This window comes from Phyllostomus discolor, chromosome 3, assembly GCF_004126475.2.
Source record: "Phyllostomus discolor isolate MPI-MPIP mPhyDis1 chromosome 3, mPhyDis1.pri.v3, whole genome shotgun sequence".
Taxonomy (NCBI): domain Eukaryota; kingdom Metazoa; phylum Chordata; class Mammalia; order Chiroptera; family Phyllostomidae; genus Phyllostomus; species Phyllostomus discolor.
The window spans coordinates 149742762-149762755 of NC_040905.2; the positions used below are offsets into that span (position 1 = coordinate 149742762).

The 19994-nt window shown below is 38.1% G+C and overlaps 1 protein-coding gene across 3 annotated transcripts in view; it reads right to left on the minus strand.

The window, feature by feature from the left end:
• ADAMTSL1 (ADAMTS like 1) overlaps positions 1-19994 on the minus strand; it is a 907410-nt gene that overhangs the window by 194086 nt on the left and 693330 nt on the right. For all 3 annotated transcript variants that reach the window (XM_036021558.1, XM_036021557.1, XM_028519737.2), the window contains one exon: positions 1511-1812. In XM_036021558.1, coding sequence (XP_035877451.1) covers positions 1511-1812 — 302 coding nt within the window. The remainder of the gene's footprint in view (positions 1-1510; positions 1813-19994) is intronic.

Consider the following 19994-nt stretch of genomic DNA (forward strand, 5'->3'; position numbering starts at 1 on the left):
TTTTTTAACACTTCTCTCTCATCAAGCATGTACGAAAAGATGTCCTCAGTGTGAGTGCAGAACACCGTAAGAGCATAGATTAACTGAGTTCCAGGAAACTCTTACAGCATCAGATGCTGGAAAAATTTAGGTTTTAAAAGAACAGAGCTCTCCATTAGACCTCTTAAGAATTTCACGGTTTGAAACTGGAAAACTTAGAAACAAACAAGAACCTCAAGGTCAAAACTATTAAATGCTTACTAAAAGACTTGATGGAGAAAACTGACTCTTTGCTAGTACGCGTTCCACTATCCATTCCTTTTCAACTCCATGGGAACAATTTGAGCACATTTATCCCTACATTCTCAATAATGACAAAAATGCCTTTTAAAAAGAGTTTTCTAAAACAGCTTGGGGAAATAATTTTAATATGTATGTACTTTTTTATATCATTCACGTAGGAAACTTTGCTGGGAATGTGGAACCTCACGGTGCCTGAAGGGGTACTATAGCCAGTGAGGGGATTTGGCAGGAAATCAGCCAGTGTTTCCTCCCCTATCAGAACCTCACTTGGGATTACATACACATGGAGGCAGTGACAACACGAACCTAATGTATTTTCTACAGTGGAAGGGAGATTGTAATCTTGAAGGCTTAACTGTTGATTTAAATGCCTTCTTCTCCCACTACAGTCTCATTCAGATTCCACCTGCAATACAGAATCACTGGCTCTGTTTGACAACCATGGAATACACCTATGAGAACCAGGTCAAAATTCACGGAACATTTAACATTAGCTAAATAACATTCACAATCAGAAAGCTTCAGAAATTCTCTAGGTCTCTAGACAGAGAAATAAATAGATGGCAGTTCTAGTCCCAGCTGTCACTCACTAGTTGTATGATCTTGAACAAGTCACTCAGCTTCTTTGTATCTTAGTTTTCTTATCTGTAAAATGGTGGCGGGGTCAGACTTAAATCTTTAAACTCCTTTCCAGTTCCGAGTAACCACAGTGTTAATTGCCCTTTACACACATTTTCCCTTTGTAAAGGGATATCACTTCGGGAAATCAGCTGAGTAAATCAGGGGGACTATAACTTATTCTAGGGAACAGCAGAGTGTTTTGCTACCTTGGATTCTGGCTTTTCCCACATGCAAAGGCAAGGGCATAGGTAAATAAAACTGAACATTTTGGGCACAGCCGGATCAGTGTCAACTGTGTTTCTCAGTCAGAAACACCAGGATACACTGCAAAACACCGGAAAAGTAAAAGTGAATCACAACTGAAAGTAAAAGAATCAGTTGTGTTGGCCACTCAAGCTGACAGTCTGAGAGCGGCTCAAGCCCCAGGAAAAATACATCTGTGTTTCATTCAGTATGCTTTACATTTAGAAAGGCTTTCTCCCCTCCTACCCCTGCTTATCATTCTTGGACAAGAGGCAGTCACATGACACAGTTGCACACAAGGGGAGAGAATGAAGAAAAAGGACAAGAAGATTGCGGGGATCCGAGCCAGATTCCCCCTTCTTACCTCCTCCACATGACTCAGAGCACTTGGTGAAGCCCTCATATTCCCAGTCATATAGCTCATCAAAATCCTGCAGGCCACCAAGGAGGCCATCTGTCTGTCCTGGGTTAAACTCAGGAACTTCCCCGTTGCACGGTCCTGCATAACAGGCTCGCTGGGATGCCGGCTTGGGTCCTTCACATTCATCAACAGGCAGGTCGGCCACGGACTGAGAGAAGGACAGGAGCACCTGGCACTTGACTATTCGCACCTGGGTCCCCACACCACAGGTAACCGTGCAGGCCGACCAGGCCTCGGGGATGAACCTGCAGTCGGCAAGCAAACAAGAGGACAGAATGAGAAGCCCCAGGTAGGAGAGCCTGGGCATTGTGAGGGGCCGCATCCCACCTGCAGGCATGGCCCAGTGCTGTCCCAGGATGTGCTCAGGGCTCCGTCACCCTGTCCTGTAATGGGCGCTTCAGTTTAGTTCATGAGCTCATTTGCCACTGTTTCTGGATTGGTTTCTTCCAGTGTCGTAGGAGCTCCCAGCTGTAAGACATTCCAGCCACAGACCACCTGCTTTCCCCCCTGCTTTGCACCCACAGTGGTAGCTCTTCAGAACAGGGAATTGGTGGTTTCTTCTCTCTCTCTCTAAATCCCAGCACTTGTGCCTGCTGCAAAACGCTGGCTATTCTTACAACAGACTAATACTGATACTAAAAACTATAACAAAACAAACCCTTGGAGATATTTAAGGAAGTATTTTTTTTTAGTCTGGATCTCATATTCTGTAACTTTTGTTGCTTTTCTGCACAATGTGTTTCCCAAGATTTATTTATATGTAAAAAGAGTTTTGTTTTTGGTTGTTGCTGGTTTGTTTTTTTTTTAAGTTTCCACGAATGAAGCAAAGTCTTATTCCTCACACATTCTTTGAATTAGGCTGGACTACAGTTCTTTTTATATCACAGAGAAAAATCTGTGCTACAGCGTTTAGTCTGCAGGCATGTGACAGTAAATGAAAAGCTGTGCATTCACATAACTTTATCCAACAGCCTCCACTCCCCGGCCCCCGAGAGAAAAGCCACAATAGTAAGAACTTAATTTTTTTCTAAGTTTTTCCAGAATGTAGAATAGTATCCAAAATTTTTTAAAAAGGCTTTTTCCCTCCCTCCCACTAATCAACAATGGCCATAACTGCAATGACCTTGAGGAGGCCTAGGGCAAAAAGCCCAGAGGGAACCACTAACATTTTCAAAAAGTTAGTAAAATAAACTGGAGATGGACTCAAAATTTTTTATTTTTCCATGATCATACTGCTTTCTCAGAGAGAGTCGTGCTGAGGAGGCATGCAAACCTGGCTCTTTAACCTTGGCTTTGGCAGAAAACGAGAGAACTGATAAGAAGGTTATATAGCATTAAATTCTAGCAAGTGCAAATGGTTCATAGCTAGTTTAGAGAGAGTGAAATTCCAACAGGAATCCAATCGCAGTTTTCAAACTGAAAAGAACAAAGCAAGATGTTGCCCCAGCCTCAGTCTGGGCTGTGTGTGGAGTAGGAGCCCCTTCAGGGAAGGTCTGACATTTGTTACCCTTGAGGAGCTGTCCTCTTGGAGAGACTGAAAGTCACGTACAACCTTGTCAAGAAGGTGGATGAGGGAGGAAGGGCCACCTAGGATTATTCCCAAGAAATTCTTACCACAATGTTACCTCCCTCGCTTGTTTTTGAATTCTTGACTTTATCTTCTGGCACCTAGGGAAGGTGTAAAGGTTTTGGGGAAAAACAGTATCCAAGAAGATTTAAAAAGTCTCTGTCTCTTTAAATAATGCTACGTATAAAAACTTTTTAGAAAGATGAAACTAAAATCTGAAGTCAAAATAATCTTAGCCCTCTTCTTACACATGCATATATTATGCGTTGCTCCTGGAACAAGAATCATGACAAACTCACAAACACTGAATTTCACAATGCAAGTGTAGACATGAAGGAAAATGCAAAACTAATGCAAAATACTAAACTATTTTGTATATGAGAAAAACCCAAAAGTAAGTGATAAACGTGCCAAGTTGACTATAATGTGATGAATAATGCTTCTTTAATAATATGCTGAATTTTGTTTTCAGATACAAAAAGATGACAAGCTCTCAAAAAGAACTTTACTCTCTTAGCTGTCCCTGTGTGGTAAGGATTATTGTTCTGTCGCCTACCATGGTCCTCCTCAGGGACCATTACCAAATGACAAGGGTCAGCTAGGTTTTTCTGTAAAGGGCCAGATAGAAAATATTTTAGAATTTATGGGCCATGTTTGTAGGTCTTTCTTGTTGCAACTACTCAGCTCTGCCAACATAGTGTAAAAGCAGCCATAGACAATATGTAAACAGATTGATTCAGCTGTGTTCCAATAAAACTTTATTTATAAAAACTGGGGTTGGGGATGGGAAGGGTAGTGGAAGGGCCTGAATTTGGGCTGTGGGCTATAGTTTACCAACTCCTGCTACAGAACATTTAGTGGAGATGCCAAACACACTGAGATTCACAAACAATCTCCAAACTTATTTTATGTATTACTTTCCATCTTTGCCCACATATAGAAGCTTATAGGAATGACAAGTAGCTAAGCTGATCTACATTTTATCTTCCAGAGTGAGTCCGAGATAAATTCTAGAATATAAATGAACAAACTAAACATTCAGCTCTCCTTGCCTATAATGTGAATCACTTTGCATTTGATCTCTTTCCAGGACCAAGAAGATATACCAAAAGCCCACAAAGTAGAAACGGCATGCTACTGAAGCCCCATGAACTTGATACAATGGTTGAAATGTTTATTTTAAAGCATCTAAATGAAAAATGAAAGTGCGTATGCATATATGTGTGTGTGCATTTTTGACTATCTGAACATTCAGGGTTAATAGCAAAAACAATAAACATCTACTTGATGTCTCCCAAATGAGAGTTTTATCGAGTGTCAAGTAGCCTTGCTGGCTTATCTCCCAACCCTCTACCCGAAGGTCTTCACCAAGCTCACACTAATTAAAAACAATTTGGCTTTTAAGTGGTGCTGTCTACTAGCAATCATCTTAATTTTTCTAGTGCACACATTGTATGATATGATATACTGTTTCTCATTGAAGGCACAATATTATATTTCAAAAGATAAATACATAATAGTGCAAATGGCCAAGTGAATATAACTCTTTCATATGAAACTTTCCCCCACACCCCGAAATCTCCCAACTCAACTCCGTATTTACCATCTTGTACTTTCTGGCCACAAGCGGGAGGAAACGAGGTCAGTGAGAGGTCAGGAAGTGAGCTGGGAGGTTTGAGTGTGGTGTTTCGAGGGCTCGGTTTGAGCAGTACTTGCTGAGTTAGAAACTTTAACGTGGGATCTTTAAAATGAAGTCAATAGGTATTTTAAAAGCGTTTTAATATACAAATGTACAATGAAAAAGCTCTTATTGAAGTTTAATTTGGCTAATTTAAAAATTCTTTTTGTTAGCAGGACTATTGTGGAATGAATAAAAATGGCTTGAGAAGTAAGTGCTTTAAAAGATAGGCTTAAACTTCAGAAAGGACTGATTTCTGCATTTAATCTTTTTATCTCCAGGAAATTTTTAAAAAATCCTTGCAAATAAATGATTTATACTTCTGTGTAGCCTTTGACTTCTAAGCTTAATTGTTCATTTTATTAACAAAAAGTGTATTCTATAATTAGTTGTTACCATTGTCCTTTACACAAAATAGAAAACAGTGATAATGAAATTCACTTGTAAAACCCCAAGTGGTTTAGTTTCTTAGTGGCTATTATGGAGTCAGAAGCATGGGCTAAAATAATAAAAATAATCATTTTTTAAAATACGGAGTCCGGCACAAATAACACCCCATTTTTATCATAAAATCTTTTACTGCAAAATCATAAGCATGTAAATCTGTAATATAACAATATCACACACAAGCACACCATATGACATTTTAGGTGAAATGTTCAAATTAAAACTATAAATTATTAGACCCATATTATTACCCTCCCAACGACACTTAAGCAGGCCTTACTTCTGCCGGACCCTGTATAATGTTAACAGAACCAATTCACTCTTGGTTAATTAGTCTCATGTCACTGCAAATCTGAGCCAGAGTTAGGCTCTGATTTTAATGCACCATTACATGGTCTGTAACTATGATATTTAACTTTTCCTTTTCTCCTCTTACTTCCCTCTCCCCTCCTTTCTTACATACACATTTATTTTAAAAAATCGTTGGGATTATTCAAAATAAGAGTAGCTTTACAGGTTTGTTATTTTGAAGCTGTTACTAGCCTCACCTCATGCTCTGGTTTCAAAAATGCAAATTAAAACTTGCAGAAAATTAATTAGGGATACTTAACTTTGGTTTAGTTTTCAATCTCATTACATTTGAGTTACAATTCAACAGAGGTTGTAGATTTTTTTCTTTTTCCTTTGGCATACATTTGTGTATGAAAGTGGTGGCATTATATCAGAGTGAGAAGAGAGGAGGAAATAAACTAAATAGTGCAGTTATAAAAGAATAAACAAATACAGTATAGTGTTGTAGGATACAAAAATGGTACACAGAAATCTGCTGTGTTCTTATATACAAACAATGAAATATAAGAAAGAGAAATGGAGAAAACAATCCCATTTACAATTACATCAAAAAAGATAAAATGCATTGGAATAAACTTCACAAATGAAGCAAAGGACCTGTGCACTGAAAACTACAAGACACTGTTAAAAGAAATTGAAGAGAGCACAAAGAAATGGAAAGATATTCTGTTATGGGTTGGAAGAATAAACATTGTTAAAATGTCCATATTACCTAAAGCAATCTACAGATTCAATGCAATCCCTATCAAATCCCAATGGTCTTTGTCACAGAAATATTGTAGAATAAAAGATCCTCACATTTGTATGGGATCACAAAAGACCCTGAATAACCAAAGCAATCCTGAGAAAGAGGGCAAAACCAAAGGTATCACATTCCTTGACTTCAAACTATACTACAAGACTACAATAATCAAAGCACTATAGAATTGGCAGTAAAACAGACACACAGACCAATGGAACAGATCTGAGAGCCCAGAAATAAACCTACACATATTATATATGGACAACTAATGTTCAACAAAGAAGCCAAAAACATATGTAACGGAGAAAGAAAAGTCTCTCAATAGTGCTGTTGGGAACACTGGAAAGCCACATGTAAAAGAACAAAACTAGGCTGCTATTTGGCATCATACACAAAAATTAACTCAAAATGGATTAAAGATTTGAATATAAGACCTAAAACAATAAAATCCATGAAAAAAAAAACATAAGCAGTAAACTTATGAGACCTTGGTCTCAGATGGGTTTTTGTGAACTGGATCCCAAAGGCAAGGGAAGTAAAATAAAAAATGAATAGGACTATATCAAACAAAAAAAGTTTCTGCATGGCAAAAGAAACCATCAACATAACAAAAGGGCAACCAACAGAATGGGAGAAGATATTTGCAAATGAGACCCCTGATAAGGGGCTAATATACAAAATATATTATAAATTCAAAAACAAAAACCAAATACTTTGTTTAAGAATGGTCAGAAGACTTGAATAGACACTTTCCATATAAGAGAAATGCAAATCCAAACCACAGTGAGATACCACTCACACCTGTTAGAATGACTATTATCAATAGGACAAGAAAGGACAAGTGCTGGAGAAGAGGTGGAGAAAAGGGAATCTTTGCACACTGTTGATGTGAATGGAATGTAAATTGGTACAGCCACTATGGAAAACATTATGGAAGTTCCTCAAAAAATTAATTATAGAACTATAAAATGACCCATCAATCCTTCTTCTGGGTATCTACCTGAAAGATTTAAAAGTACTTTTATGCATAAAATATATACATACTCCCATGTTTACCTCAGCATTATTCACAATAGCCAAGAAGTAAAAACAACCTAATTGTCCTTCAGTGGATTACTGGATAAAGAAGATGTGGTACATACGCACAATAGAATATTACTTAGCTGCAACAAAGAAATTACTGCCATTTGCCACAACATGGATGGATGTTGAGAGAGTCATGCTAAGTAAAATAACTCAGACAGAAAAGGACAAGAATGGTATGATTTCACTCATATATGAGATATTAAACCAAAAGCACCAAATGAACAAAGAAAACAAGTCACAGACACAGACAACAGTATGGTGCTTACAGAGGGGAGAGAGATTGGCTGGGGTCAGGGAGGGTTTGTGGGGAGCACAAAGAGGGTAAAAGGACTCGAATACATAGTCATAGGAGACAATGGAATATACAGACTGCTATATCATATTATAAAGCTTTACACCTGAAATTCATATACTGTTATCAACCAATGTTACTTCAATAAATTCAATAAAAAGATGAAGTTCTCTCAAAGTTCCAATGAGTCAGACAACTGGCTCTTCTAAGAGCTAGGTGCTCTAATTTGACTCTCTGTTAAACTTGTCTTGAAGTTCTGATCTAGCTGTGTCTGATAGGGTTCCAGATAAGATATTAGAGAGAGTCTTACTAAAGGGGGGACCCTGCTGACCAACAGAATGGTGCCATTCTTTAACAGTAAGAGAAAAGACAACAGGATGATAGCTAATAATCAGTTTATAAGAGTGGTGGCCCCACATTATCTGCTATTTCCAACACATTCAGCCCTCACCACCCTTGCTCTCAGTGGTATCCAGCAATGGTATCCACACCTTTCTTCTTGAACTATTTCCCCATCTTGATTTACATGACACCAGACTCTCTTGGTTTTCTTTTCTCCTCACTTCCTTATCAGTCTCCTTTTCTAGATCCTTCTCCTCTCCTCAAACTATATATTGCAGTGTCCCGGGCTCAGTTTTGTGCTTTCTTCTGATGTGTTCATCAGCGATTCTTGGTTTCAAATACCACCAATGTAAAGGTAACTTCTAAGTATAGTCAGCCCTCTGAATCCACGGATTCTGCACCCACGGATTCAACCAATTGTGGGTATAAAATATTTAAAAAACATCATTAAGTTTTGCTGACATGTACTATGTAGTTAAGCCTATGATGGTTATGTGTGGACTAAACATGTACAGACTTTTTTCTTGTCATCATCCCCTAAGTAATATAGCATAACTACTTACATAACATTTACATTGTATTGGATATAATAAGTACTCTAGAGATTACTTACAGGATACAGGAGGATGTGAGTAGGTTATAAGCAAAATGGCAGGTTATACTATGCCATTTTATGTAAGGAACTTGAGTATTCACAGATTTTGGTATCTGTGAAGGGGTCCTAGAGCCAGTTCCCTGTTGACACTGAGGGACAGCTGTATTTAATCTCCAGTCTAGACCTTTAATCTGAGCTTCACACCCAAGCAGTATTTATTGTTGTTGTTAAGATTTGGGTTAGGGAGGTATTTTACTTTTTGAAAAGAGTAAACACTAATTTAATATAATTAATCTAGTTATCAAAAACTTATATAGTGACTTTTGGCCAAGATGGAGGCATAGGTAGACACACCGTGCCTTCTCGCACAACTAAGATAGAGACAACAACAATTTAGAAACAGAATAACAACTAGAACTGACAGAAAATTTGTCTGAATGAAAGTCAGACAACCAAGAAGTTAAAATAGACATGTTCATCCAGACTGGTAGGAGGGGCAGAGTCAGGCAGCCACATGGCGGGTTGTAGTGTGGAGAGCAGAGAGTGTTGGGACCAGGTGCATGAGGCATCCGAGGCACACAAGACCGCAGCCGGTGGACCCTGAGCTCGCAAGTGACAGCTGGCAGACCCCGGCTGAGGGGTGGCAACCGGCAGACCCAGTGAGGCCGAGATTGTGAAGCAAGGCACTGTGTGCAGCCCAGGATCACAGCGCTGGGAAATAGAGCCTTGGGGCACTGATTGAAAACACCTGTGGGGATTGAGGTGCAGGGAGGGACTCCCAATCTCACAGGAGAGGTCCTTGGAAAGTTCCATGGTGTGTACAAGCCCATCCACATGGGAATTGGCACCAGAGGTGCCCAGTTTGCTTGGGGGAAGTGGCAGAAGGGACTGAGGTCCCACAGAGAGTGGAGCAAGTGGCATTATTCCCTTTTGGACCTTGCCCCCACATACAACGTCATAGCCCAGCGACTGGGGTACCCCACCCTGGTCGACACCTAAGGCTCCTCCCCTCATATGTAACAGACCCAACCAGACCAAAGGGGTTAAAAAAAAGATGGCTCATACAGAAGTGAAAACCCCACAATCAGTTTTTTCAAGCGACCGAGAGATAGATAGCCAACCTATCAGATGCACAGTTCAAAGCACTGGTGATCAGGATGCTCACAGAACTGGTTGATTTTGGTCTCAAATTAGATGAACAAATGAAGGCTACAATAAGTGAAATGAAGAAAAATGCACAGGGAACCAATAGTGATGGAATGAAAGCTGGGTCTCACATCAATGGCGCGGACCAGAAGGAAGAAGAAAAAAAACATAATCAGAAAAGAATGAAGAAATAAGAATTTTTAAAAAATGAGGAGAGGCTTAGGAAGCTACAGGACATCTTTAAAAGATCCAACATCCAAATTATAGGGGTACCAGAAGGAGAAGAGGAAGAGCAACAACTGGAAAAGTTATTTGAACAAATAATAAAGAAGAACTTCCCCAATCTGGCAAAGGAAATAGACTTCCAGGAAGTCCAAGAAGCTCAGAGAGTTTAAAAGAAGTTGGACCCAAGAAGGAACACACCAAGGCACATCATAATTAGAATACCCAAGATTTGAATTAAGGAGAGAATCCTAGAAGCAGCAAGAGACAAGGGGACAGTCATCTACAAAGGAGTTCCCATCAGACAGTCAGCTGATTTCTCAAAAGAGACCTTACAGGCAAGAAGGGGCTGGAAAGAAGTATTCCAAGTCATGAAAGGCAAGGACATACATCCAAGATTGCTCTATCCAGCACAGCTATCATTTAGAATGGAAGGGCAGATAAAATGCTTCTCAGATAAGGTCAAGTTAAAGGAGTTCACCATCACCAAGCCCTTATTTTATGAAATGTTAAAGGGACTTATCTAAGAAAAAGAAGATAAAAAACATATATAGTAAAATGACAGCAAATTCACAATTATTAACCACCACACCTAAAACAAAAACAAAAATAAAATAAGCAAACAACTAGAATAGTAACAGAACCACAGAAATGGAGGTCACATGGAGGGTTAGCCACAGGGGAGTGGGAGGAGGAGAGGGGGGAAAAGGTACAGAGAATAAGTAGCATAGATGGTAGGTAGAAAATAGAGAGGGGGAGGGCAAGAATAGTATGGGAAATGTAGAAGCTAAAGAACTTATGACACATGGACATGAACTAAAGGGGGGGAATGTGGGTGGGAGAGGGTGTGCAGGGTGGAGGGGAGTGAAGGGGGGAAATGGGACAACTGTAATAGAATAATCAATAAAATATATATAAAAACTTATATAATCCTTCTTATGTGCCAAGCACTATTTTAAGTGCTTTAGATAAAAAGTTGTTAAATCTTAACAACTTGATATGAACTATTATTACCTCCATTTCATGTATAGTTGAGGAAAGTGAAGAATAAGTCAGTCACACAACTAGTAAAGTTTTATGTTCTTAACCTCTGCTTGACATTTTTACTTTGATATTTCAAAGGTATCTTCAACTTAAAATGTCCAAAATTGAACTCTCGATTTCCCTCCTCAGTATCTTATTCCATCACAGCGCATTATTTTACTGGCCATCCAACTGCTCAGGTAGAAAAACAAAAGTTATTCTTAACCCCTCATTTTCCCTGACTGCTTGCTTCTAAAGGATTCCCAAATTCTATCAATTCTCCCTCAAAAATGTATCAGAAATTCATTTACTTTTCTCCATCTCCACTACCATCACATGGATACAAAAATAATTACAGCTAATACTTGCTGACATGTTTCAAGCACTTCGAATATTAACTTATTATACCATTATTAGGAGTGAGTACTGTTGGAAATATTGTGAAATGGGCAGAAGAGATTACTGATTGTCCTTCACAATGAAAGGTTGGCATTGCTCAGTAGACTTTCAGACCTTGTCTCACTCAATGGAAGTGGAGTCTTTGTCTTTGGCTAGTCTATTTTGCAACTCCATAGAGAAAGAAGTTTCCTTGTAGAGGAATGGTGATGATACAAATGTTTCTTGTCAATAGTGATGAAATATTGCTTCTGTCTATGCCAATGGAAATGATTTTGTGTGGTAGAAAATATAGACTTTTCTAAATACAATTCTCCTTTGCATTACTTTTAATACCTAACTGGGTTCCTCAATAATTTATGAATTAAACAACAATTTTGATGTATGCTCATTTTACATTTATATGAGTCTTGGTGTTACCTTTTAGAAATTTATTTTTAAAATTTTTAATGGTTTCAATTATAGTTTACATCCAATATTATTTTGTATTAGTTTCAGGTGTACAGCATAGTGTTTAGACAACCCTATACTTTACAAAGTGTTTTCCCTAGTAATTCCAGTACCTGCCTGGCACCATCCATAGTTATTACATTATTACTGACTATTTCTTATGCTTGCAAACATTAATAGTACTATTTGCACCCCAACTTCTAGATGATAAAATTGAAATACACAGATTTCCAAGGTCACACAGGCAAAGTCAAGATTTAAACTGTGGCGACTCCAGCATCCATGGTCTCCAACTCCTCACCATCCTGGTTCTCACACTGCCACATGCACTATGATCCTTGAAGCTAATCTCTCTCTCCTAGACTAGCATACACCCACTGGTCAGTTTTCTTTCTCTGTTAGCCCTTTCCAATCCATTCTTCATGCCGTAGTCAGAGGGTTCTTAAAATGTAAAGCTTTTATTTTACTATAGCCAGAAAAAAGCCAAACTCCTTACCAAGGTAAAATTATGCCATTCTCCATCTCCATCCACCATTCCCACTGCAGTCCCTAACTCCCAGCCACTTCTGTCTTCCCTTACCTCCTTAAATTCATCTCATTCTTTCCTGACTCAAGATGTCAGCATATGTGGGTCCCTCTTCTCCCACCTCTCAACTTGAGAAAATTCTCATTTGTCCTTCAGGTCTTAGCTGACATGTCCCTTCTCAAAAAAACTTTCCTGGCCCTGAGACCCACTGGGGCCCCTGTCAGACTCTCTGAGAATACCTCTTAATTTTCTCATAGCTGTTACCAGTCTTTGAGAACTGTGTAAATCTTTCTGTAATAACTGTCTCCCTCAGTAGACCAAACCTCTGTGAAGACAGCACTTCATATAATACTTAATAAATCATTTTTCCCCCAAATGGATAAACAGGAGGGGAAAGTTAATATCAGTGGCTGGTATGGGGCTTCTTCTTGGGCTCGAAGACCAAAAGCAAGCTAGCCAAGGAGGCAACGGATTTGAAACTCTAAGAAGTTAAATTGTGCCACTCAGTTCCGAGCACTGGCATGAAAAAACAAACCGTTTCCTGTTGTATGAAATTCTTTAAGTGACAAAGTTTCGTAACTGTGTGCTGGACTTAATTTGTTTTATACTTTTTATAGCTGTATTCAGGCAGGATGTGCTGGCCTCATTTCATCTTGATGGGATGTTGGGTTATCATGTAGCTTAGGGCGAGTTTAAATACTGTGTCCATTACACTTCAAATTAATATTAATAAAAATGGTATTTTCTAAAAGAAAAGGATTTTTGGACAACTTTGAGCCAGAGGCTGCCTTCAGTAATTTATACATGACTCTGTTCTAGCATTGCCTTATCATACCAGCAGCTACCCAACAGCTAAGGCTCTGGAGCATTTGGAATTTTTTTCTAGGTTTGAGACACCCAAGGAGAGTTCTTTTTCTATTTGCTCTTTAAAACTCAATATGCACAAAGTTTTGGGAAAAAGAGAAATCACTAATGGTATGAAGCAGATGCAAATGGAGCCAAATTACTCTCTTCGCAAGAGAAAAATGAGAATATACACTTGTTTCAGTTCATCTTTCTCTCACATTGCTTTTCTGGCCTATGTGAACAAAACATTATTTATAAGTTTGATTTTTCCTTGAGGCTAGTATAATCATTTAAAAAGCCACATACCAGGGACTAAAATGCCATTATAGCTTACAGTTCTATTAGTACATTTGTAGCCTTAAGCTTAATATGAGAATGTAGTTTACTTTTTAATTTGTTTTCAATTACAGTTTACATTCAATATTATTTTGTATTGGTTTTAGGTGTATAGCATAGTGATATTTTCAGTACCCAACTGGCACCATACATAGTTATTCCATATTATAATATTATTGACTATATTTCCTATGTTGTATATTACATCCCCATGATTGTTTTGTAACTACCAATTTGTACTTCTCAATCTCTTTACTTTTTTCACCCAGACCCCCAAACCTCTCCCCTCTGAGAACCATCAATCTTTTCTTTGTATATTTGAGTCCTTTTCTGTTTTTCATTTATATTATTCTTTAGATTCCACATTTAAGTGAAATCATATTGTATCTTTTCTCTGAATGACTTATTTCATTTAGCATAATACCCTCTAGATCCATCCATGCTGTTGCAATGGTAAGATTTCATTCCTTTTCATGACTAATATTCCATTGTATATATGCACCACTACTTTTTTATCCACTTGCCTACTGATGGGTACTTGGGTTGCCTCCATAGCGTGGCTATAGTAAATAATGCTGCACTGAGCTTAGGGGTGCATATGTTCTTTTGAATTAGTATTTCATATTTTGTCAAATGAATTCCAAGAAGTAGAATCACTGAGTCATAAGGCAGTTCCACTTCTAATTTTTTGAGAAAACTCCATAGTGTTTCCCACAGTGGTTGTACCGGTTTGCATTCCCACCAGTTTATAAGGGTTCCCTTTTTTTCACATCTTCGCTCACCCTTGTTTGCCAATTTGTTGATGATAGCCATTCTGACAGGCGTGAGATGATATCTCACTGTGGTTTCAATTTGCATCTGTCTGATGATGTGACGTTGAGCGTTTTTTCATGTTTATTTGCTATCTATATGCCCTCTTTGGAGAAGTGTCTATTCAGGTCCTTTGCCCATTTTTTAATTGGATTGTTTTTTGATATAGAGTTGTATGAGTTCTTTACAAATTTCGGATACCAACCCCTCATCAGATGTATCGCTGGTGAATATATTCTCCCATTCAGTGGGTTGTCTTTTCATTTTGCTGATGGTTTCCTTTGCTGTGTAAAACTTTTTAGTTTGATGTAGTCCCATTTGTTCCCTTTTTCCTTTGTTTCCCTTGCCCCATGGGGTATATCAGAAAAAATATTGCTTCAAGAAATGTCTGAGATTTTACAGGCTATTTTCTTCTAGAATTTTTATGGTACTGAGTCTTACATTTAAAGCTTTAATCCATTTTGAGATTATTCTTTATATGCTCTCAGAAGGTGGTCTAGTTTCATTTTTTGCATGTATCTGTCCAAATTAACCAACACCATTTATTGAACAGACTGTTCATGCTATTGTATGTTCTTGCCACCTTTGTCAAATATAATTAACCATATAGGTGTGGGTTTATTTCTACGTTCCCTATTCTGTTCCATTGATCTATGTGTCTGTTTTTATGCCAGTACCATGCTCTTTTGATTACTATGGCTTTGTAGTTGGTATCAGGTGTGATTACTCCAACTTTGTTCTCCCTTCTCAAGATTGCTGTGGCTATTCAGGGCTATTTTGTGGTTTCATATAAGTTTTTGGATTATTTGACCTAGTTCTGTGAAATATGCCATTGATATTTTGATAAAAATTGCACTGAATCTACAGATTGTGTTAGGTAGTATAGACATTTTAGCAATAGTAATTCTCATCCTGGCTGGTGTGGCTCAGTTGGTTGGAGCACTGTCCTGTGAGCAAAATGTTGCAGGTTCAATTCCTGGTCAAGGCATATACCTAGGGTGCAGGCTCCATCCTAGCTCCAGGTGCATACAATACCCGATCCGCATGTCCATGGGAGGCAACCAATCTCTCATCAATGTTTCTCTCTCCCTCCCTTCCTCTCTCTCTAAAAAGCAATGAAAAAAATGTCCAGTGAGGATAAAAAAATTTTCTAAAGAAACAATGTTAATTCTTCCTATCCATGAGCATGGTATAGGCTTCCATTTATTTGTATCTTCAATTTCTTTCTTCAGTGTCTTATAGTTTTCTGAGTACAGGTCTTTTATCTCCTTGGTTAAATTTATTCCTAGGTATTATTTTGATGGAATTATAAGTAGAATTGTTTTTTTAAACATTTTAATTCATGTTTTTACTTTATTTTTATTAGTCACATTATTACAGCTGTCCTCATTTCCTCTACTTTGCCCACCTCCACCCAGCCCTTGGTCTCCTTCCCTCAGGCCATCATCACACTGTTATTCTTCAGTTAATATATGTTCTTTGGTTAATCCCTCTTAGTTTCTTTTTTAAAAAATGTATTTTATTATGCTATTACAGTTGTCCCATTTTCCCCCTTTATTCCCCTCCACCCTGCCCCTTCCTCCCACCTGCACTCCCCCCCTGCCCCTCTTAGTTCATGTCCATGGGTCATACATATAAGTTCTTTGGCTTCTACATAGTCTCAATTATTATCCTCCCCCTATCTATTTTGTACCTGACATTTATACTTCTTGTTCCCTATACCTTTTCCCTCATTCTCCCCCTCCCCCTCCCTCCTTATAAACATGCATGTGATCTGTTTCTGTGATTCTGTTCCTGTTCTAGGTGTTTGCTTAGTTTTTATATTTTTAGGTTCAGTTCTTGGTAGTTGTGAGCTTGTTGTCCTTTTACTGTTCATAGTTTTTGATCTTCTTTTCCTTAGATAAGTCCCTTTAACATTTCATATTATAAGAGCTTGGTGATGATGAACTCCTTTAACTTGACCTTATCTGGGAAGGATTTTATCTGCCCTTTCATTCTAAATGATAGCTGTGCTGGATAGAGTAATCTTGGATGTAGGTCCTTGCCTTTCATGACTTGGAATACTTTTTTCCAGCCCCTCTTTGCCTGCAAGGTCTCTTTTGAGAAATCAGCTGACAGTCTGATGGGAACTCCTTTGTAAGTAACTGTCTCCTTTCCTCTTGCTGTTTTTAAGATTCTCTCCTTATCTTTAATTTTGGGTAATGTAATTATGATGTGCCTTGGTGTGTGTTTCCTTGTGTCCAACTTTTTTGGGACTCTCTGAGCTTCCTGGACTTCTTGGAAGTCTATTTCCTTTGGCAGATTGGGGGAGTTTTCCTTCATTATTTGTTCAAATAAGTCTCGAATTTCTTGCTCTTTCCCTTCTCCTTCTGGCACCCCTATGATTCAGATGTTGGAATTTTTAAAGTTGTCCTGGAGGTTCCTAAGCTTCTCTTCACTTTTTTGAATTCTTGTTTCTTTATTCTGTTCTGGTTGAATGTTTATTTCTTCCTTCTGGTCCAAACCGTTGATTTGAGTCCCAGTTTCCTTCTTGTCACTGTTGGTTCTTTGTGCATTATCCTTTATTTCACTTTTCATAGCCTTCACTTTTTCCTCTATCTTGCAACCATATTCAACCATTTTCGTGAGCATCCTGATCACCAGATCACCAGTGTTCTCAACTGTGCATCTGATAGGTTGGCTATCTCTTCATCGCCTAGTTGTATATTTTCTGGAGTTTAGATCTGCTCTTTCATTTGGGCCATATATTTTTTTTTGTCTGTGTGTACCTGTTATGTAGTAAGGGGAGGAACCTTAAGTATTTGCCAAGGCAGGGCCACCCATGTTGCTGCATTGTGGTGCTATATGTGGGGGAGGGGTCCAAAAGGGAACAATGCCACTCACTGGGCTCTTGGGGGCTTTCAGTGAGTTCCTCTGCTACCCATAAGCAAATTGGGCCCTTCTGATGTTGATTTCCAGGTGGGTTTGCATGTGTTCTAGGATCCTGTGGGTCTCTCCAACAAACCCTTCTCTGAGGCTGGGAGTTTCTCCTGCTGCCACAATCCCCACAGGTTTTTTCAGTCAGAGGTATTGAGGCTTTATTTCCCCATGCTGGAACCCCAGCAGGTTGCACAATCTGTCTCACTCCCCAGTTGTTTTTCCTGGTTTATCTGTATGCAAATGTGGAACCACCTGGTCTGTGAGTCGACACCTTACCTGCCCCGGTCCTCCAGCCGCCACTCTGCTGCAAGTGCATCCTGGCTGCCCATCTCTGCCCCTCCTACCAGTTTGGATGATGTTTCTTCTTTAACTCCTTGGTTGTCAGACTTCCATATAGTTTGATTTTCTGGTTGTTTTTTGTTTTTAAATTTGTTTTTATCCTTCTTTTGGTTGTGCGAGGGGGGACAGTGTACATACCTATGCCTCCATTGTGGCTGGAAGTCTCAGCTTCTGTTTCTGATAGTTCATTAGTGGTGTATAAAAATGAAACTGATTTCTGGGTATTTATTTTGTTTACTGCTACTTTAGTGAATTCATTGATCAGTTCTAATAGTGTTCTTTAGGGTTCTCTTTAGGGTTCTCTATGTATAGTGTCATGACATGTGCAGATAAAGACTGTTTTACTTTTCCTTTCTAATTTTAATGCTTTTTATTTCTTCTTCTTGTCTGATTGCCATGACTAGGACTTCCAGTACTATGTTAACTAAGTATGGTGAAAGTGGACATCTATCCCTCTCCTGTTCCTGATCTTAAGAGAAATGCTTTTAGATTTTTCTCATTGAGAATGATGTTAGCTGTGGGTTCTCATCTATAGCCTTTATTATGTTGTACATGTTCCCTTTATTTCCACTTTGCTGAGAGTTTTTATGATAAATAGGCGCTGGATTTTATCAAATGCTTTTTCTGTAGCTATTGATATGATCATCTGATTTTTATCTTTCAGTTTTTTAATGTGGTATATAACTGTAATTGATTGTGGATATTGTACTAACCTTGCATCCCAGGGATAAATCTCACTTGATCACGTTGTGCGACTATATTGCTGGATTAAGTTCACTAATGTTTTGTTGAGGAATTTTGCATCTATGTTCATCAGGGATATTGCCCTATAATTTTTTTCTTTGTAGAGTATCAATTTAGTTTTGGAATTGGGATACTGCTGGCCTCATAAAATGAGCTTGAGAGTCTTCCCTTCTCTTGAATTTTTTTTGAATAGTTTGAGAAGAATAGGTGTTCTTTTTGAATGCTGGTAAAATTTACCTGTGAATCCACCTGGTCCAGGACTTCTGTCTGTTGTAAGTTTTTTGATTGCTGATTCAATTTTATTAGTTTGAATGGGTTTGTTCAGATTTTCTGTTTCTTCTTGACTTGGTTTTGAGACAACATATGTTTTTAGGAATTTATCAGTTTTTTCCAGATTGTCCAATTTGTTAGCAGTTGTTCATAATATTTTCTTAAAATCCTTTGTGTTTCTGTGGTGTCAGTTTTTTACTTCCCCTCTTTTAGTTCTCATTTTATTTATTTGGGTCCTGTCTCTCTTTTTTTCTTGGTGGGTCTAGTTAAAGGTTTGTCAATCTTGATTATTTTTTCAAAGAACCAGGTCTTGGTTTCACTGATCTTTTATATATTTTTTTAAGAGCCTATTTCATTTATTTCTACTATGATCTTTATTATTTTCTTCCTTCTACTCACTTTGGGCCTTGTTTGTTATTTCCTTTCTAGGTCCTTTAAGTGTAAGGTTAGATTATTTATTTGATTTTTTTTGTTGTTTCTTGAGTTAGGCCTGTAATGCTATGAATTTCCCTCTTAGGACTGCTTCCATTGTGTCCCATAGATTTTGGGTTATGTGTTGTCATTTTCATTTGTTTCAAGGTAACTTTTGATTTCTTTCTTGCTCTCATTGTTAACCTATTCATTGTTTAGTAATATATTATATAGCCTACATGTGTTTGTGTTTTTCAGTTTTATTTTTTCCCTGTGATTGATTTCTAGTTTCATACCATTATAGTCAGAAAAGATGCCTGATGTAATTTCCATCTTCTTAAATGTATTGAGACTGTGTTCTAACATGTGTCTGTCTATTCCAGAAAATATTCCATGTGCACTTGAAAAGAATGTGTATTTGCTGCTTTAGGGTGAAATGCTCTGAAGATATCAACTAAATTGATCTGATTTTATGTGTCACTTAAGGCCATTGTTTCCTGGTTGATTTTCTGTGTAGAAGATCCATGGATGTCAATAAGGTATTAATATCCCCTACTATGACTGTATTACTGTTGATATATCCATTTATGTCCATCAAAATTTGCTTTATGTATTTAAGTGCTCCTATGTTGGGTGCATAGATGCTGACAAGGGTTATATCCTCTTGCTGGATTGATCCCTTTATCGTTATGTAGTGTTCTTCTTTGTTTGCTATTATAGCCTTTGTTTTAAAGTCTATTTTTTCTGATATAAGTATTGCTACCCTAGCTTTCCCCCCACCCCTTTCCATTTGCATGTCTGTGTGTGTCTTTGTTCTATATTGGGTCTCTTGTAGACAGCATATATATGGGTTTTGTTTTCTTATCCATTCAGCTTTTCAATGACTTTT